At 44.0% G+C, this 21,381-nt stretch overlaps 1 protein-coding gene and 1 non-coding gene across 4 annotated transcripts in view; one reads left to right on the top strand and one right to left on the bottom strand.

Annotated features, from left to right (window-relative positions):
• Positions 1 to 437: 437 nt before the first annotated feature.
• Positions 438 to 21,381, top strand: part of Abhd12 (abhydrolase domain containing 12, lysophospholipase) — a 68,140-nt gene continuing 47,196 nt past the window's right edge. For 2 of the 3 annotated variants that reach the window (XM_076929941.1, XM_034496680.2), the window contains exon 1: positions 445 to 837. Coding sequence is in view for 2 of the 3 variants with exons in the window: in XM_034496680.2 (XP_034352571.1) it covers positions 647 to 837 (191 nt within the window). In the remaining variant the exon portion in view is untranslated. Of the gene's footprint in view, positions 838 to 1,025; positions 1,137 to 21,381 lie in introns of all 3 variants that reach the window. The other variant, XM_034496679.2, reaches the window with a different exon arrangement.
• LOC117704748 (small nucleolar RNA SNORA48) lies at positions 21,073 to 21,216 on the bottom strand. The gene has a single exon (XR_004606282.1). It is a non-coding gene; the product is annotated as a small nucleolar RNA SNORA48 (small nucleolar RNA).

The following is a 21,381-nucleotide window of genomic DNA, read 5'->3' as shown; positions in this document are numbered from 1 at the left end:
CTTCCCCCCACCCCCTGCAAAGCTTTTTGTTGAGTGTATCAAATCTAAAGAACATCTGGGGCTCTCTCTTTTTAGGGGCGCCAAATGCCCTAAAGAGAGAGTGGAGAGAGCCTATTTATTTTGCCCATTGAATGGAGCTAGCGCCCTCAAGGACCCCCTGGCGTTCCTCCTGCATCATCCTCATTTGGACCGCTGGATAGGGCCTGCCTCAGTTGGTAGGCAGAGGACACCTGAGTTGCACCAGCAGGAGAATCCCAACTGGTTCTAATCCGCTTCGTAAATGTTGCAAGACCCCGCAGATTAGCCCTGCCCTGAAAATGACCCGCAGCTTCAGCTTATTCCGCCCTTCTCCAAGATGGCTGTTGTTGACGCTGGGGATGCTGGGCGAGCTGCTGGTGGAGCGGAGGTGCTGGGGGCGTGTCTGGGGAGGAGCTTCCGGGACTCGTGCGCTGATTGGCCGCGGAGGCCGACCGGCCTCCGGCGCTGGTCCATAGCGGGCGCCGCGGCCTGGGGCTGGGATGTGACCGGCAGTGGGCTCCCGGCTCCGGGTGGTGACGGCTCTGAGCAGCAGTGATTGCGGCGAGGGCGGCGCAGGCGGGCGGGCGAAACCAGGACGCCGAGAGCTGCCGGCCGACAGGGCCGCGGGATGAGGAAGCGGACCGAGCCCGTCACCTTGGAGCATGAGCGCTGCGCCGCTTCAGGCTCGTCCTCCTCCGGCTCGGCCGCCGCGGCGCTGGACGCCGACTGCAGCTTGAAGCAGAACCTGCGTCTGGCGGGCAAGGGGACGGCAGAGCCGCACAGCGCATCCGACGCGGGCATGAAGCGGGCGCTGGGCAGGTGAGATGCGGCGCGACACGCGGGGGCCCCTCACCTGGAGGGCAGGTAGTCCCAGGCTCCCCACCTTCAGAGATCTGCTGCGGGAGCATCACACGGTTCCATCCTCCCAGCGTCCTCTTCGACCCTTCTTCAGACTACCTCCCCTCGTCTGGCCCACAGGGACCGTCCAACCCTATTCTTTCCTCCAGACACCTGCCTCTGGAGCTCTCCTTCAATCCTCGCCTCACCTTCCCAACCCCTCCACGGGCTTCTCTCACTAACTCATCCATCACCCTGGCTGGCATCGACACCCTTATCAGGTTAGCCCGTAGGGATGGATACTTAGCGGTTGGGTCAGTAGTAATCAAGGGCCCAGTATTCCTCACTGGCTCTGGAAAGAGTCTCCTGAGGAGTTAGAAAGGCTGCCCTTAAGAAGAGGGCCACGCAGGGTGAACTGCAGACCCTTGCAAGTGCTCTTAGCCAGTTCACCTGCTTTGCCTTAACCTTATACGGAGCTCAGTAGCAACTCTTCTGTCTGGTCCTTCCCGTTGCTAGCTCATCCCAGGTCAAAGCAGCATTCCCCGACCCTCTTTCGAGGGTTAAGCCGTTTGTAGAATCCAAAGGAAAGGATGGATGCATCCATTCTCAGCTTTTGGAGAGAACTGGTGGTTGGCTGTGCAGTTGGTTACAAGGCACTTGAAATCTGCACAGGAATTGGTCATTGAGAATTACTCTGTAAGATTCTGGAGTCCTTTGGGATCGATCGGTTAGTTAGGTTTGCATCCACCTTTTAGGACGGAGAAGAGACAGTTATGTAAAGCTGATTTCAAAATTGAAATAGCATGGTTCATAAGGATAGGTTTCTTTCCCTCTATGCTGGTTTCTTAATTTGACAATTTGTAGACTATTATCTTTGTTAGCAGTTTTGAAACCTTAATATTGATAGTTTATGATCAGAGATGTTAGTTTGCAATATTACTAAGACGGGAATCGTAGCAGTCATTTCTTTTTGCATCAGCTGATCGATTGTTTTATATGTTAAACATTGACCCAAGAAAGAAAATCAGAGCTTGAAGCTCTGTGCTTAAAAGATCATGAACTTAAACTGCAGAGATCTCTTTAAGTCAGTGATTCTCAATCTCGAAGAAGGGTCAGAACTGGTTGTTTGTGGATAAAGTTAACTACCAGAGGGTGGGTAAGATTTCCCAGCTGGTAGAGGCTCCTGCCATCAGGCCTAATGACCTGAGATCCATCCTTGTGACTTAATAGTGGAAGGAGAGAACTGTCTCCCATAAGCTGGCTTTTGACCTCCCTGCAGTCCACCTCATATACATGCACACAAAATAAATGTATAACATGTAATTAAAAATTAACTAGCAGGTGATTAATCTCTTGAAAGACTTATGCACTCTTTACTTTCTCTTAAGAAAACTTTACCTGTATTAAAAACCCTTGATAATTCAATTATACTTTTTTTTCATATGCTTTGCATATAGCTTAGATAACTTAGAAATTCTTTCATTGAAAAAAATCGAATTGCTATGCACAGTCATGTTTGGGAGGGCAGCAGGAATACTGCTCTGACACCTTCCTTGTATTAAAAGGACCTGATTAATATTGTGGGACAAAGAGAAGCATTCAAGTGGTGCCCACATCCTCTGAATGAACAGAGGCTTTAGGGGAATAAAGCATAATGAAGGAAGGCCAGATTGGACCATTACTCCGTAGTTGTTTTCCCCTCGTTGCCTCTACGAGACATTCCCCCAGTGCTTCACTCTGGCCAGCCCAGCCCTGTGTACCTTATTACTTACCTGACATTGTAATGCTAGGAGTGCATTTGTTGAGTTGCTTTACCTGTCTCCTCCCCGACAAGAATGGAAATGCAATGAGAGTACTACACTCTACACGTCTGCATTCCAGGGCATGCCAAATGGTGGCTGGCTAGCTAGCTAGCTAGATAAGCCTGTTGAATAAGTGAATATCTACAGAATAAATTCCTAGAAGTGGAATTGCTGGGCCGGAGGGTGTGTTGATAACTGACAGGTAAAGCTGGAGTATGCACTGAAGAATTAATACATACTCTAATTTGTGCCTCCATCTGTGTGAGTTGCCTGCTCTTGAGATCACCGCATTTTGACCTTCTCTATTTCTTTTAACTCTTCTTTTTGGATAATTGTACCTGCATGAAAGTGAAATCTTAGGATGGTCCTCTATCTGTCACACACTTTTAAGTTGTCACTGTTTAGCAGTCTTTTTATTTTTTAATTTTTATTAATCATTCCATTCGTTTACATATCAGATGATATCCCACTTTCCAGTTACCCTCTCTACCCAGCCCCCATCTTATGACATTCCACTTCCTGGTTACCCCTCCACCCCCATCCCAGCCCACATCTGCCTTCCCCCCTCCCTTTTGCCTGTATGAGAGTGCTCCCCCACCCACACTCTCCAGCCCCACAGTTCCAGCATCCCTCTACTCTGGGGCATCAAACCTCCCAGGGACCAAGGGCCTCCCCTCTTGTTGCTGTGGGGCAAGGCCATCCTCTAGCAGCCTTGAATCATTCCTCTTCTCGCCATTTTTTTTTTTCAGGGTCGGGGACTAGACTATTTTTAAGCAAATTTTGTTTATAAGTACTTTAGAATTACTTGAACAAAAAGAAATGATTTGAAACAATGTAATAGGGGTAGTATCGTAAATGTCAGCTATGTATAATATCCAGTCAGCACACACATTCCCTAAACTCTCAGAAATGTCTTACGGATTACTTTATCTTGAAATTGTTTTTCTTTGTCTTCACTCTCTATGTACTTCCTTTAGAAAACTTCTGCACACTTCTTTGATTGTTATTTTGGGTATGTATGATTTCTGTGTGGAAGTGCATGTGTCATGTAAAGGTCAGAGGACAATTTCGAGGAATTTGTTTTCTCTTCTACCTTTGTGTAGGTTCTGGGGTCAAACTCAGTTCTCCAACTCTTTTACTGGATGAGCCAGCGTGCTGGCTACTATCCTTTGCATTTTTATCCTAATTGGTTTTTTTTTTGTTGTTGTTGTTGTTGAAAATAGGATTCTTTATCATAGCATGTGTTATTGTTTTAGCTCATAACTAGTAACATTATTTCTCATGGTTTTTACAGTTGATTCTCTTTGGTCTTCTAAGTATTCTGTGATGACAACTGCAAGTAATAAGAATTTTGTCCCTTGTCTTCAATTTTTTCTGTCACTTGTTTTGTTCTCTTTTCTAATTCATGGTATATCCCGACAGAGAGCCAAGTACTATCAGTGATTCTGGACATCTTTGACTGGTCTATGACTTTACTGACAGCCAAGGACTATGAGTGACACTGGGTACCTTGACTAACTAGTTCATGACTTTATTACAATTAAGTACTATAGCTGATACTGGGCAAGTTCATGACTTTACTGATAGTGTTTTTTTGATGGTTTGTGTTTGTTTGTTTTTGCCATTAAGTGTAATGTTCGTTCTTTTGCTAAGGAGTTTGTTGCTGGTGGTATTTTTTCTTAAATGGTAGCTGGATTTTTAAGTGCCATTTGTGTGAGTTGTTTTTTTGTATGTGGTTTAATCAACTTAAAAACAAAAAAGGCACTGTAGCTAATTTAGATGGAAAGAATTTCACAATCAAAAGCCCCCATTTTGTTTGTTTTAAGTTCTGGGTGGGCCAAAGGGTGATTTTTAAAGGTAAATATTGATAGAATTAATATAGGAACCCTACTCTCTGGGAAGAGGAATGATAATAACTTGCTTTGTTTGGTGAGCAAAGATGGACAGATGAAGGATTTTGTAGGAGTTTCTTTCTTTTTTTTTTTGTTTTGTAAACTTGGAATTCTTGACAGTACATAGAAGGTACAAGTGGTCTAACTTGGACCTTGAGAAGACACACATTAAATGTACAGGGGTGGTCTTTCTTCTCCCAGCCTTTCGACCAGATGTAGGGATTGACAGATACCAGTGAGCTACATGAAAGGTTTTCTAGTCATGTAAATACCAAGGAACACAGTCAACACCTCCCATTTTTTCTTGATCCAGAGAAGGGCACCCATCCAAGATGCCGCTGATGTTATCTATCCAGAAAGACAGGAGGCCGAGGTCAGGGTCCATGTTCTTCTCCTTTAGCCTTTCCAAGGTATAACCTGTAGCTCACATGCCATGCATTCCTGTGTGTGTCTCCTCACCCTTAACCTACAGACTAAAATGAGTGGAAGTTCACAGCTGGTCTTTATCTCTTTTCTACTACTGCACCTAAAGTAACAGACTTGGCTCCAGTGATTACATTGCAGCATGTTGGCTTTGTCTGTTGTACTTCACCTGGGCCCCCACTGGGTCAGCCTTTTCCCATTATGCCTTACCTGTCATGGTTGCTCTAAAGCCTGATTCCAGATTTTATTTGGACTGTGTTTTCTATATTTCTGTTTGACTCAAAGTTCCTTTTAGCCTGCAATCACTATTCCTTCCCAAGGCAGCTTTCTGTGGTGACTCTGGCAGACAGGTCTACATTGTGGGAGATGTCTTTGGGAAGACTGAAAGCTCTTGACCTGTTCAGGGAGGCCACCTTATAGAAAGAATCGTGGAAGTTTTGATATTTAAAAGTGCCTGGGTGTAGAGAGAATCTCTTGTGTACTGTGTGGAAGTGTCACCTGTCAATAAGAAGCTATTATTAAGAAGCTATTAGCTGATACAGTAAAGAGTAGATGGGACATCTGGCAGAGAGTTAGGATTCTGGAAAGAGTCAAGAGCAGGGAGATTTGCCCCAAACTCTTAGGAGACAGATGCATGAAACTGAGGAGAGGTAACCAGTCATGTGGCACACAGAGACTAGAATAAACAGGTTATATAAAGTACGATCTAGTCAGGGAACGATTCAAAGCTTATGGCCTAGGGATTTCTTCATAATTAAGTCTCAGAGTTGTTATTTCCGGGAACAAAGAGGTTGGATGGAAAAGCTTGTGGCTACAACTGGGTAGGATAGCAGCAAGTGGGTCAGTGGGTAAAGATGCTTGTTGCACAAGTCTGCTGACCCGAGTTTGATCCCTGAAGCCCATGTATAGGCAGAAGGTGAGGAAGCTACAAAGGACGCACACTAATTTTTTTTATTTTTTTATTTTTTTGGTTTTTCGAGACAGGGTTTCTCTGTGTAGCCCTGGCTGTCCTGGAACTCACTTTGTAGACCAGGCTGGCCTTGAACTCAGAAATCCACCTGCCTCTGCCTCCCACGTGCTGGGATTAAAAGTGTGCGCCACCACTGCCCGGCTCACACTAATATTTTTAATATTTAAAAAAAAAGTTATGGAAAATAGTTACTTTATCAGGTCTGTGCTTATAAAAGTAGAATCCAGTTCGAGATTCCTGCTACTGCTCTCAAGAGAATACTTGCATTTCAAGTAAAATATGCAGAAAGAATGTTTAATGCCACAACCATGACAAGCTTCAGGTCAGTGCTGTCTGTCCGCAGTTGGTACCATAAAACTTAGGTTTCAGTGGCTTTGTGAGGGGACCTGTCAGCACAGCAAATCAATCACTTATCCTGTTTTATCTCGTGGGTGGACAGAGGGACCAACCAACATATGGAAGATGGTAGCCAGAGTGCTAGGACTAAAATGGCCTTTATCTAGATGAACTGCCGTCTGGGTTTAGTTTCCCTTGTACTAAATTCCGTATTGTATAGGATGCTGCATAGTGACCTGAGTCTCAAGTGAGTCTTTTCAGAATCTGTGGCTTGGCATGAACTACTTTCATCTGGAATGTGGGATAAGAATGCCTCCCAGCTGGATTGTCATGAGGCCCAGGTGTGTGGAAAATTCCTGGCACCTGTTGAGCATCAGCTGGTAGCATCTTCTGGTGCAACCATCCCTGTTGTTATTACTAATGTCATAAGCTAAAGGAACTGAGAAAGCTGTTAGCTTGTGTCAAGAAGTCATTACTCCTTCCCACTCCTGCCCCCAGATTATAATGTAACACTTCATAGTTGTGCATTTAGTATATCCTACTTGGTGAGCGTGTGTTTTTTATTACATATATTTACTTGTGGTTTTTATTTTGAGTGTGTGTGGGGCAGCACTCACATATGATGTAGAGGTCAGACTATAACTTGTCAAAATCAGTTCTCTTCTTTCACTGTATGAGTCCCAGAGATCAAACTCAGCTCCTTGAGCTTTGGCAGCAAGCATCTTTACCCATGAGCTATCTGGCCAGCCCTGTGTATGTTGACATTAGGGGATTTCTAACTATATTGGTAGGTCATCCAACATGTTTTTAAGCCATTTTTACCTTACTCCTTTCCTCCAGCTCTCTCTGTGTGTGTGTGTGTGTGTGTGTGTGTGTGTTACACGTAAGGCCAGAGGACAATTTTTTTAGGTGTCAGCTTTCTCCTATCCCAGGGATTGAACTTAGGTTGCAAAGCTTGGCAGTGCCCTTACCCTGTGAGCCATCCTAACAGGCCTGAGCCATTCTTTTAACAGTTTGAATATCTGTTAGGTGTGATAACACTTTAAGGCTGCAGCTTACCTTCCTATGGAGAGACAGGAGACAAAGGAAGAGAAATATGTCAGGTGCTCTGGGTACTCGGGAGAGTTGTAGAGCCAGTAGGAGACCAGTTGTGGCTGGGCAGTAGTAACACACACCTTTAACCCAGCTCTTGGGAGGCAGAGGCAGGCAGATCTCTGTGTGTTTGAGGCTAACCTGGTCTATATAGTGACCAGCAGAACAGCCAGGGCTACACAGAGAAACCTTAGAGAGAGGGGGTGGGGGTGGAGGGAGGGTGGAGGGAGGGCGGGAGGGAGACTAGACTGACCAGCTGTTGACAAGTCTAAACAAGAAAGAAGCCTTTTTGTCAGTGTCGCACTCGATGAAAGCATCTATGTAGGGAGGAAGGAAGGAAGGAAGGGAGGGAGGGAGGGAGGGAGGGAGGGAGAGAGAGAGAGAGAGAGAGAGAGAGAGAGAGAGAGAGAGAGATATTGTCTATGACAAGAAGAAACTGAAGATAATGAGGCTATGAGTGTTGTCATCAGGTAAGAAAGAGACATTGTTAAGTTTGGGCTGGGGAAGTAGCCTTGGAGATGGAAAGAAAAATGTGGAATTCAAGGAGGCATTATCAGGATTTACTGATTGCTTGAATGGAAGAGTATGGAGAGAAAGGAGTCTTTTCTGAGTAACTGGAAGACTAGAACCAACTACTGTGTGCTGAGAAGGGAACTGTCGTAGTTGTCTTGCTGCTGCTGTAACAATACTACAGACTGGAAAAGTGGGGTTTTGTTTGTTTTTTTGAGACAGGATTTTACTGTGTAGCCCTGATTGTCCTAGAACTTGTTCTGTAGACCAGGCTAGCCTTGAACTCACAGAGATCTGCCTGCCTCTGCCTCCTGAGCACTGGGATCAAAGGTGTATGCCACTACCGCCTGGCTAGTTTTTTGATTTACAGTTTTGGAGTGCTGAAAGTCCAGCATCAAAGGGCTGCCTTGAGGAGGGCCTTGGTGCTACAGCTTAACACAGTAGAAGGGATCACATGGAGAAAGAGTGTTCTAGAGAAAACAAAGCAAGTACAGGAGAACATTTGACCATGTAGCAAGCCCTAATTCAGTTTCATCTCTCTTTTTTAAAGATTTTATTTATGTATTTTATGAGGATGAGTACATTGCAGCTGTCTTCAGATATACCAGATGAGGGCATTGGATCCCATTACGGATGGTTGTGAGCCACCATGTGGTTTCTGGGGATTGAACTCAGGACCTCTGGAAGAGTAGTCAGTGCTGTTAACCACTGAGCCATCTCTCCAACCCAGTCTTATCAATCTCTTAACCATTCTATCCTCTCAGTTGTACTCAGTTGTAATTAAGTTTCAGTGTGTGCTGGGTATGGTAGTGTATGCTTCTGGGGATACTAAGGAAAGAAAGAAGGATCATGTGTGCCCAGATGTTTTAGCCAAACCTTTTTCTTTTCTTTTCTTTTTTTTTTTTTTTTTTTTTTTTTTTTTTTTTTTTTTTTTTTTTTTTTTTTTTTTTTTTTTTTTTTTGGTCATTATGTATTTTGGAAGAATTCAAACCATAGCATTTCATTATAATAGTCTCACAGATCTGAAAGAAGTCACAGTACAGTATCAACTCAAATGTCCTAAGTTCAGAGTCTTATCTGAATCAGATATTAATGACATTCTAAGCACAATTCATCCTGAGGCCTGCTGTGAGCCTTAACTTTCAAAATACAGTGATAGGGCAGGCATTCCAAGGTGAGAGGTAGGCAAGAAGAAGAAAGAAGTAGCTGGTCCCTAGTAAGTCCAAAGCTCATCAGAGAAAATAGTGTTCATCCAAAGGGTAAAGAATGGTGTTCTTTGTCAGGTGGTGGCCCACGCCTTTAATCCCAGCACTTGGGAGGCAGAGGCAGGCGGATTTCTGAGTTCGAGGCCAGCCTGGTCTACAGAGTGAGTTCCAGGACAGCCAGGGCTACACAGAGAAACCCTGTCTCGAAAAACCAAAAAAAAAAAAAAAAAAAAAAGTAGTGTTCTTTAATACTGTATCCTATATCCTGGACACTGTAGGACAATAACAGTGTGTTCATGTGTGCTTGGGTTTTTAGGTCTCCAGCATGCCTGCCTCCGTAGCTTCCTTGGGCTTACCAGCAGTCAGGAGTTGGAGTCTCACTGGTATGGTTCTGGGATCTTGCAGGTGTCTCCACTCTTACAGCTTTACTAAGCATTGCCCTAGTGGTATCTGTGTGATGGCTCTGCCTTATGACATCTAGCCTCCTCGGTTGTTGACAGCTTCCTTTAAAATCAAGGTATAGAGAGCAATGTCTTCCAGCTCTTGAATTTTGCTTGTTGCAATGCTCAAGGCATGGGCACAATTAAGCTAAAGTCTCTAGAGCTCCATAAACAAGGGTAACCTTTGCTCTGATTTCAAATATAGTTCCTCGTTTTTGCCTGAGATCTCACAAGCATGACCTTTACTCTGATTTCTAATACAGTTCCACAAAGGATGGCCTTTATTCTGATTTCCAGTGTGGTTCCTCGTTTCTGTCTGCCCTGGTTACCTTTGACTGTTTTTGAATTGACTGTTAAACTTTTTTTTTTTTTTTGGTTTTTCAAGACAGGGTTTCTCTGTGTAGCCCTGGCTGTCCTGGAACTCACTCTGTAGACCAGGCTGGCCTAGAACTCAGAAATCCGCCTGCCTCTGCCTCCCAAGTGCTGGGATTAAAGGCGTGCGCCACCACCGCCCGGCAAGAGTGACTCTTAAATGAGGGCTTTCCCAGATCCTGCTTGAGCTCCTGCCTTGACTTTTCTCAATGACAGATAAACTCTGTCCTCTCCAGTTGGGTAGGGTGGTGCATGCCTTTAATCCCAGCATTCGGTAGATAGAGGCAGGCAGATCTCTGTGATCTGAGGCCAGCATGGTCTGCAAATCTAGTCCAGGACAGCCCGGGCTATTGCACAGCAAAACCCTGACTCAAAAAACCAAACCAAACCAAACAAAAACCCTTCTGTCCTCCCCTAAGTTGCTTTTGGCTAGAACATGTAAAGACAGCAGGAGAAAGGAAATTGAACACTGTCTGAACCTCACAAACACTTAAGCACAAAGGATGAATTCTTTACTTTGCTGCTGAAGCTCTTTTTTCTGAGCCCTCATCAGAATCATCTCTAATGCTTTGTTCATGAAAGCATAGGCTGTTTGTAACTTTCTCCAAATTATTTCAACTTATGCCGTTACCAGTCTCTAACCCTTCTTCCATATTTTCTTGTGTATGTGTGGAGGCTAGAGGAGGCTGTGAGTGCCCTCCTCTGCCATTTTCCACCTTGCTCCTTTGAGGCAGCCTCTCCCCGACACATAGCTTTCTTTTTTCAGCCAGCAAGCCCTTAGTGTAGTCCTCCTGGGTCTGCCCCAATTGGTTCTGGGGTTTCCAGACACCATGAGGCTCACATCCTGCGTGTTATGTCTACTCACATAGAATGCTAGCTTACAGGCTCAGGTTGTTGTGCCTGAACCACTTTGCCATTTCTCCAGCCTCTTAGTCTGTTTTTACAGCAATGACAGAAGAACACAGAGGGGGAAGATTATAAACAATAGGAGCTTATTCGGCCCACAGTTGTAGACTATGGGAATTCTGAGGGGTCACATCTGGTAAGGGCCTTTATGCTGTGTTATTACATAGTAGAAGGCATCATACGGAGAAAAACAAAGCAGAAAGTGGAGTAGTTTTAAGCAAGAGATCACATGCCAGAGCCTATCACTTTTATTATAAAGCTGCTCCCTCGATCTTTAAGCTACTCCTTCAGTCCGTTTGCCAAGATGAAGGTAGAGGGCTGGGGTATGGTCTTAGGAGCACTTGGTTTAGCATGTTCAAGGCCTTGGGTTTTATGCTCAGTGCTGTAAAAAAAAAAAAAGAAAGAAAGAAAGAAAAGAAGACACAGAGGGACTGCCAGTGGAGGGATATAAGCAGAGTCAGGAGTGATCATTGTTTGTTTTATGAGACAGGGTTTCTCGATGTTGCCTTAGCTGTCCTGGAATTTGATCTGTTGACCAGGCTGGCCTCAAGATCTGCCTACCTCTGCCTCATGAGTGTTGGGATTAAAGGAATGTGCCATTTGTTCTTGAAATAGAAGAAGGGATCTTACACTTTAAAGTGAAGAAAAATGTTAATTGTCTTTAGTTGTTATGAGACTAATGGAATCTCCACACAAGATTTGGATATATTGATTGGCTACTCGTAAAATGGAAAAGTAGGAATGTAGAGTTGATACCAGTTATTTTGATGCAGTGACTGAGAGGTCCCTGGAAAAGATCAAGCTGTTGATTTCCATTGCTTTTAATAATGTGTGCAGTAAGATACATTATGCCCTTTCATCCTTGACCTGTGCCATTTCAATCCTGGAATATCTATATAGCTCCACCGAAAGTAACATCAGTGTCAGGTATCTATAAATTAGTGTATTCATCAGTCAGTGTGCTTTGCCAGGTTTGGTGCAAGCAACTAGTGATGCAGGTAGAGAATTCTTTTCCCTAGGGAATCTGTTGTTTTTCAGCTTTTATGGGTGGCAGACGTCCGCTTTTACCCTAAAAAGTTTTGATCAGTGCCCATGGCCTAGAGAGAATGCAAGAGTGACTGGAGACAATCTGTCTGCCCTCACATTCATCTTCTTTCACATTCATCTTCTTTCAGAATCCTTCATGAATAGTCCAAGCTGACCTTAAATTTGCCTTCTTTCTGTCTCAACTTCCTGAGTGCTGGGATTTCAACAGGTATTCATTCATCATTATGCTTTATTTCCTGATGGTCTTTTTTTTTTTTTTTTTCTATTTCTGAGACAGGATCTTAGGTAGCCAAGGATGGCTTTAAATTCCTAATCCTCTTGACTGTACTTCCCAAATGCTGGGATCAAGGTATGTACCACCATGTACAGTTATTTTATCTTTTTTTTTTTTTTTTTTTTTTTTTTTTGACAGGGATTTTTCTGTGTAGCCTTGACTGTACTGATGCTTGCTTAGTAGACCAGGCTGGCCTCAAACTCACAGAGATCTTCCTGCTTCTGCCTCTGGAGTGCTGGGATTAAAGATGTACCCCCCCCCATTTCATCCTTTCTTAAAGACCCATTTATTGTAACTTTTTTTAAATGTACTGATTATGTTAAAAAATATTCCATCTTTTGGCTTTTCACTTCATTCAAGTAATTTAATGCAAAGAGCATCACTGACCCAAAAGAGCAGTCTAGAAACAGTTCAGGGACACCAGGACAAAGATCACCATTGTAGAACACTTAATATCTAGCTTAAGGCTCCAGAAGGAAGAGACTGTCAAACTGGTGTGGGCCATATGGAAGCTTGTCAGTGTCTCCCCAAGGCCTCAAGAGAAAAAGGAGATTCTATAGGGAATCCTGTAGCAATCCAGGGAAGGATCTCTAGGTGTGCAGTTACCCAGGAGATGCAGTCACTATGGTGAAAGAGAGTCTCAGGGGCCATCACTCTCCCACTCAGCTCCTGTACTTTGTGTCTGATTCAGAGTAATACAGATCCCATAGTGGAAATCGATGACACAGATAACAGGGAAGTGAAATTCTCCTCTGAAGTTTTAACCGTGTGGTGCATATTAGAAATAGGATTTGTATCTTCTTTTATTCATTTAACAAATACCTTTCACTTAGCTTTTCTTGAAAGCTAGGTAATACAACTAAAACCGGGCACAAGAGTCGGGGACATCCCAGTCTGTATGGAGTTTATAGTCTTGTGAAGGGGAAACATACATAGCTAAAAGGCAGCATGTAAATGCCAAGGTAAACCGTGCAGTGGTGGCGCACACCTTTAATCCCAGCACTTGGGAGGCAGAGGCAGGTGGACTTCTGAGTTCGAGGCCAGCCTGGTTTACAGAGTGAGTTCCAGGACAGCCAAGGCTACACAGAGAAACCCTGTCTCGAAAAACCTTAAAAAAAATTAAAAAAAAATTGCCAAGGTAAATTTCAACACTATGCTGAAGTACTATGGGGGGAAAGTAGTAAATATGGCCATAAATGAGCCTTGAAAATGAGCTCCACCTCTGTGGTAAACATTTTTTTGTTATTTCCAGAACCCTGCCCTGACTTCCTTCTCCCAACATACACACAAAACCAGACCTTCCCACAGTGGGATACTCAGCTGTTCAACTCTGCCAACACAATTCCCATGGTTTTTGTTTTCTTCTTTAAAAACAAAGAGACATTAGATGATGTTGTTGCATGTTTCATTAAGGCCTTGAAGTTTACAGCTGTGCAGTACAGTTGCTTCTAGTACCAACTGTGTTAGAATAAGGTTTTGAAGGTTAAGATTTCCTCCTAAAAAACAAGAAATATTTAATCCATCTACTAGTGTTGGGGAAATTAATCATTATTAATGGCGTTATTCCTTTGTTCCTTCTAAGCAAATATGTTGTAATAAGATCAAATCCAAAACACTTCAACTGTTTTGGTGATTATAGTAACGGGATGATAGTTACTTTCCTCATTGCTGTAGGAGAACATCAGACAGGACAACTTGAGGAAAGGGGTTTATTTTGGCTCATAGTCTGAAGAGGATGTGATCTACTATGGCAGGAAAGGCATGGTGGGTGAAGCTGCTCATAGCTAATGTGGTAGCTGTTTTATGTATAGATTTCATCCAAGCCCCTGGCCCAAAGCATAGACCCTAACTCAGGTCTTTCTTTCTCAGTTAATTTTCTCTGAAACATTCTCACAGATACTCTGAGGTATATGCTTCGATCTCCTTGGAGGTCCTAACTATGACATTGAAGGTTAATCATCACAAGTCTACTTTTTGTCAATTTTCAAACACATTACTTGAATCTATAATACTTTATCCCCTCCCTTCACATTCCCACTCATTCCCCCCAAAGAAAATCCTACTCCTGTCTGTCTCATAATACAAAATGCCATTTATCTAATTTTCAGAGTACCTTCAAACATTATTCAGAAGGTTAAGTTCAAAGTCTCCTCTTTGAATTGATGCTTTGACTCAAAGCATTCCCTTAACTTGAGCCACTGTAAAAAATTTTTAAATGTTATATACATCCAATGTATAATGGCACAGAGTAAACCTTCCCATTCTTAAAGGGAGGAAACATAGCAAAGAAATACAAGACCAGAGCAAGACAAAGTCCATCAGGGAAAACACCAAATTTTGAAGTTTTAGGTTCAGTATTTAGGGCTCATGGTGCCATTATCTTGTTTACACCAGGCTTGGGTAGCCATGACCCTCTAGCTCTGCTACCTGTGACGGACATGGCGTCTGTCATGAGCTGGCTCCATTTAGTGCACACAGCTTCCCTTGGTGATAATCCACATTCCTAGCGTCTACAACACCTTGGGGTCTGTCTCTACTGCAGTTTGGGCTTCACATTCACGGCTTTACAAACAGTCCACTTAGGAGCTCCGTCGTCTTAGGGATTCCTACCTTGCCACACATTGCCTGGCCCACGTGATGTTCCTGAACCTTGACATAAACCCTCATTATTCTATAACATTTGTATTTTACATGCCTTCAAAACTAACACCACAGATGACTCCAAGTTGTGCTTCTGGCTTGAGACATAGCCCAGCCACTTTGGACCATAACTTGGGTTCATGGTATCTTTTCTATTGTCAAAATTCAGAGAGTGATTACTCTTTAATTGAACCAGAATGTCAAAGTAGTTCAACTAGTTTGTCTGAACTTGAAAACTTGCTCAAGATCCTCTGTTTACAAAACTGTATGTTTTTCACATCTCTTTGCTCCACTTATGCAATCTCACTGTAAAGACAGAGATCTGCTGTAGATTGGATACAGTTTTGAAAGTACCTGTGTAAACCATATTACCTTCTAGCCTCTCTCAAAGTTTCAGGGTTTAGAACAGCTCAATATTTTGCTAGAATATAACACAAATAGTCTCAATAAGAATTCTTGATAGAATCTGAGAGGTCCAAAAACGTTGGTAATAAAAATTTCAATTCCCTGGGAAGCAGACTGGGCTCCTCAGAAGGAGCCACTGACAATGGGCCTTTAATCAATGACAGCCCTAACTTAGGGAGGATAATTCTGGAGCTGAGTCAGCTCTTTGGACAGCTAGCTATAAGAGATAAGGCCAGAACTGAACTGGTTTCCAAAATTCTTCAAGGTCTCACCAAATATAATGGAACTAACATAGCAGCCAATCAAAAATGTCCTAATGTCACTGTTCCCCCACCAGTCATATTAGAGGTCACCTAATCCTTCTGGAAAATCCCCCTAACCCTGCATAAAAGGAGGCCTATCAGCCCCTCAGGTTATTGTTTTGATGAATGGTTGACCTCTGCATGCTGGTAATTTCTGTTCTTTGCCTTTGAATACAATTTGAATCTGGGGTTTTCCTTTGGTGATTCTTGGACTCTATCAATCCTTGTTTCCTGCTGAAACCTTATCTGCTTTTCTGTTGGCAGTCTAATCTGAGAATAGCTCATTAGACCATGTTTGCAACACCAGGGTTTCTCCAGATTCTTCCATGTTCCTCCCACATTCCTGTTCTCAAACTATGAACTGTTCTATGAACTATGAGGTTAGGTTTATCTCAGCAGGACCCCCTCAGAGGTACCAGTTTCCTGTACTTAGTTACTTTTTTACCCTATTCAGTAGTAGGACTGAATATCTGACAGACCAGTTTAAGGGAAGATTTATTTTAACTCACAGTTTCAGAGAATACAGTCTGTCACAATGGGGAGCAACTGTGTTGGCAGGAGCACGTGGCAACTGCCTTTAACATGTTGCCAAACAGGAAGCCGGGAGAGGTGAATATTGACACTCAGTTCTCTTTGTCTTGGCCCCCAGCTCATGAAATGATTCTGCTCATATTCGGGAGGGATAGGTCTTTCTTCCTCAGCTTATCTTCTCTGATAACACTAAAGAGGTGTGTTGCTACCTACGTCCGACCAGCAGAATAAGGCAAGGCAACCGTGTTCTTCAAGCGGTTTATTCAGCTATCCCTATACAGGGAGCTTCTTCTCTCCCCTTTTCCTCTTCTTTTCTTTTTCTCCCCAGCTCCCCGCAGCCCCTTTTAAGCATTGCCTTAATCCTATCAGCAGCTGCCATGAAGTCACTGGAGATTGGCTATTCTCAATGATGCGAGGTGGGGTGATCGGGTAACCACACCTCTCAACGCATACAACTCCATATATGGAGTTGTCTTTTCTCTCAAGCAATGCCTATGCCAAGCACCACCTTGTAATGGTGAGAGCAAGCCGCTTCCCACAGAGGTGTGCCTCAAACCCCAGGTAGTTCTGAATAAAATCAAGTCAACAATGAAGGTTAGCATCATGGCAGGTATTGCTGTAAAACAATTATGAACTTAAAGGATAACTAGAAACATCCACCCCTCTGGGAGTTTGTGGGGCACACTTGTAACCCCAGTAGTAGAAAGCTGAAACAAGATCACCAGCTTGAGGCTAGCCAGGAATAATTAATTAGTGAGACCTTGTTTTACAAAATCAACAAAAAAGTTCTACCTCCAGCCCACTTAGAGACACATGGGGTTGAGTTTATCTTGAAGTAGCTGAAACAGCACTACAGCAAAAGAAGAGAGAATATACATGCACTGTTTTGTTTTTTACAGCCTCACGTAACCCAGCCTGGCTTCAAAAGCACAATGTAGTGAGGCAAGTCTTGAACTCCTGATCCTCCACCTCCCAAGAGTTGGGATTGGAGATATATACTCCTATGCTCAGATGAAAAAATGTTTTCAAAATACCTGGCACTGAGCAGTAAGAGCCAGTAATCTCTGGAGATGACTGACAAATGACATATTAGATTTACAGACCTGACTTCTTTGAGGAGTTTCCATGCCACAGTACAGCAAAGGAGAAACTGAGGCATGGAGCCTAATGGACCTCTTGGGTCATGGTTATGGAACCGAGAGTCTAGAGACTGCTGGATTGAGTACCAAAAAGAGGCAAGGAGCAAAGAGAGAGACCATGGATGTCTGTAGGCATTCAGGAGAATGCTGATCAACATGTGAGGACCTAAATACTCTAAAGATTAAATGGATTAGTCTGTTTCCTCCAAGACCAAATTCATGGACCATATAGTAAAATATTCAAGAGCATTGCATTTCAGTGGTGGTAAATAGCTCTAGACTGAACACTCCTCCAGATTCCCAATTAGTCATAAAAAATAAGACCCAAAAGAATCAGACCCTTGTATCTATGTCTTCAAGCAAGTCAAAGTGGTATTGATAAGAGTATAAGAAATTAAGCTAGGCAGTGGTGGCACACACCCTTGATACCAGCACTTGCGAGGCAGGAGCAGACAGATCTCTGAATTCAGAGGCAGCCTGATTTACAGAGTTGGTTCCAGGACAGTCAGAGAAGCCTTATCTTGAAAAGAAAGGTGTGTGTGTGTAATCCAATATAGAGGAAGCAGAAGCAGGGTTTGTATGTTTGAGCCAACCTCTTCTACATAGGGAGACCTTGTCTCACAAAAATACATACATACATACATACATACATACATACATACATACATACAATAAAATAACAATATTCAGCACCCAGCACTGAACATCATAAGATCTACCATTTTATCAAAGATTACCAGGTGTGTGCATTTGCTCAAGTTAAAACAAAGTAATGACAAACTGGGTGACTTAAATGACAATCTTCTCACAATTATCGAGGCTGGAATTCTAAGGTAAAGTTGTTAGCACAGTGTTTTCTAACTTCCTTTTTCTTCATGTGATCTTTTGTTCAATATATGTTCAATATATGTTTTGGTTTTGTTTACTAAGACAGCATATTAATATAATCTAGGTTGGCCTTTAGCTTACTACATAGAGGAAATGACTTTGCTCCATCTCCAAAGTGCTGGTTTACAGGTGTGCACCACCACTTCCAGCTCCAACTTCACCAGCCTTCCCCTCATTCTTTCTTTTTCTCTTTTGCTCCTCCTCCTCCATCACTTCTTCCTGTTCTCCCTTTTTGTTTTTGTTTGTAGCCTGGGTGTCCTGGAACTCACTCTGTAGACCAGGCTGGCATTGATCTTGAAGATGATCAAAAGTGTTTGCCACTCCTACCGGCTTAATTTTTTCCCCAAAATTTCTTTTTATATACATTAATCATAGCAGATTACTGCTAAACCAATCGATCTCAGTTTAGCACAGTTAACCCTTTAGAGACCTACCTCTAAATATAGTTACATTCCCTAACACTGCAAAAACTCCAAAACTATATTAAATAGGCACCCAAGTTAGTAGCAACTGTAATAATATTTTTAAGAGATCAATGCACAGTGACAGAGAGATCCATTAATGAAGAGGCCATAGCAGTAATAAATGTTTATGCACATAATTGGCAGAGCTTCCAGATATACATCTTAGTTACTTTTCTCCTCACTATAACAAAATATTTTGCAGAATCAACAAAGGATAAAAGTGTATTTTGGTTTAGTTCAGTTTATCATAGCTGGGAAAGCATGGTAAAGTTCTTGGCAGTGTTCATGGTGGCAAGACTGTATAGCTGAGGCTCCTCATATCTTAACAGATCAGGAAGCAGAGATATGATGGATCAAGGCAGGCTAAAAAGTACACTCCCAGTGATTCTTCTCTGCCAGATCTTGGTGTATCCACACAGTAGAGTTGGAAGGGGGAGCATGCGCGAGCGAGTGCTGACTCAGCACAATGGTTACTCTGCAATCCTGGATGTGTATTGTATGCGTTTACAAAAGATCCTCAATGTACAATAGCAAATGTGAACTCTCATCTAAACTATGAACTCTGGACACAAATATATTGATGCAAGTTCTTCAGCAGACAGACGTTCTGCTCTGTGGGAGACACAGGGAATACAGAGAATGCTGTACAAATACACAGAGAGGAGTGTATGAGAAATCTCTCTTGCTTCTTTGTTGTCAACTTAAAACTTCTCTAAGAACAGGGGTTTTTAACTTCTTACTGATTCTTTGAGAGTTACATCATGAGTTACATCATGAGTTACATCATGAGTTACATCATGCACCCAGTCCCACTCATTTTCCATCCCCTCAGATCCGACCTTCACCCTTGCAACCTCCCCTCCAAAATAAAACACACAAGCAAACAAAAAGAAGAAAAAACAAAGCATAGAAAAAATAAGTCTGTGGCCACCCTATGCTGTAATTGGTAGGGGCCACTCTCCTGCTTTCATGTCCTTGGGGTTTGTTCACCCACACCCACACCACCAGAGCCAGCTCCACTGTACTGCCCAGTCAAGGTGTGGGGCCCACTCCCCCAAGTGCTTCAGCCTGTGAGGGGCTGAGCCAGCACTCACGCCCTTGGAGCTGGCTCCCCTGTGTCTTTACCATCAGGGCAGCTCTATGGTATTGCCCAGGCAAGGTGCAGGGCTCTGTTCTTCCAAGTGCTACAGAGCCAGCTTCCCCACCCTCATGACTTCAGACAGGGTCAGTTCTAGCTACAGGTGCTGAGGGGTGAGTAGGGGAGGACCTCACCTCTGCACCAATGCCACCCCATGGCAGACGAATGATGGGGCCAGCTTTCCTTTGCTCTCATCCTGTGGGCTGACTCACCCATTTCCCTTCAACCAGGACCAGCCCTACAGTGCTGCCCGGGGTTCACTTTGCAGATTGCTCCTGCCAGAGAAAGGCAGGGACAGCTCGCCTGCTCTCATGACCCCAGGGTCACTTCTTCCAACTGCGTCAAGGGGCAAGGGGGCAAAGGACATTTCCCCCCTGGCCCAGGCTACCTCATGGCAGAGGAATGACAGAGCCAGCTCACCTGCACCCCCTCCATGCTGTCCAGGCAAGGTGCAGGGCCCCTTCTCCTGGGTGCTGCAGCTGGTGACCAGGTGACCCAGGTGACCCAGGTGGTAACGGTCAAGGCATCATCCCTAAACACACACCACCTGATGGCAGATGAGTGATGGGACCAGCTCTCTCAAGCTCTCACTCTACAAGCTGGCTCACATGCACTCCCTGCCACTAGGGTCATTTCTGCTATGTTGTCCAGGCAAGATGCAAGGCTAACTCCCAAGCTCATGACCCTGTGGGCAGCTTTCCTGACTCCTGGTGGTGGCAAGAGGCGGGTAGGGGGCACATCACCTCTGTGCCCGTGCCACCCCATGGAAGACATGTGTCAGGGTTAGATCTCCCACACTCATACCCTCAGGATTGGCTCACCAAGACCAGCTCCTCTGTGCTGCCTGTACTAGGCACAGGGCCTGCTCTCCTGAGTGCTACTGATGAGAGATGGGGCCAGCTATCCTGAACACTGAATCCAGTAGAGGGCAGGGACAGTTATTCACAGCTTCTGGACATCCATGTGTTTCCTAGCAGCTGCCTCAACCAGGGACATCCCCATGTTCTCTAATGGTAATAGAGCCACGGACATTGACACTGACTCCTTCCACTGTGTAGCCTTAGACTCATATGTGGCCCTCAGTGTCAGCTCAGACTGGGACCTCATCATGGCCTCAGGAGGTGGATCTGGCCACTCATAAAAGGCTACTCCTCTCTACCCTTAAGTCTCCAGATCCATCTCTCTTCACAGTGCTCAAGCTGTTCCACTTCTCTTTCATCTCACTACCACATACTCACACATTGTGGTGGCTCACATAGCTGGTGGGCCCCTGGGCAGTATCTTCCATCTGTGCTGTGTGGGTGGTGGCAAGCTCGTGTCTATGGCCCGCCTGTGCTATGAGCTGGAAGGCAGGTCTGTGTGTGGCATGTCGGTCCACAGATCTTTGTATGTCTTCCTCATGTACTGCACTGCCTGGATTTGACTTTATTTGATTTGATTTTTATGAGTCCTAGGCATGAGACAGCTTTGGCTATCAAGCCAGGCATCAGGCTAGGATGAACAAAGGACTGCCATCTGCTCTGCCCCTGACTGATGTAAGAACACCACCACCACCAAGGTGTCTCTTTGCCCATTGCGAGCGGGTGAAATTAGGTTTTTAAAAGAGAGAAATGAGTATTGACAGGGTCAACAGGTGGTAAACAGCATGGATCCTCAAATATGCTGTGTGAAGACAAAAAGATTCAAAGTCATCTCTAGTGACAGAAAGTAGATCCACAGACATTCGAAGTTGGAGGGGCTGAGAGGGAGG

The sequence above is a fragment of the Arvicanthis niloticus genome, chromosome 2 (genome assembly GCF_011762505.2).
Source record: "Arvicanthis niloticus isolate mArvNil1 chromosome 2, mArvNil1.pat.X, whole genome shotgun sequence".
NCBI classification, from domain to species: Eukaryota; Metazoa; Chordata; class Mammalia; order Rodentia; family Muridae; genus Arvicanthis; species Arvicanthis niloticus.
Note: the sequence above shows the minus strand (reverse complement) of the source record. Positions and strands in the feature narration are given on the sequence as shown.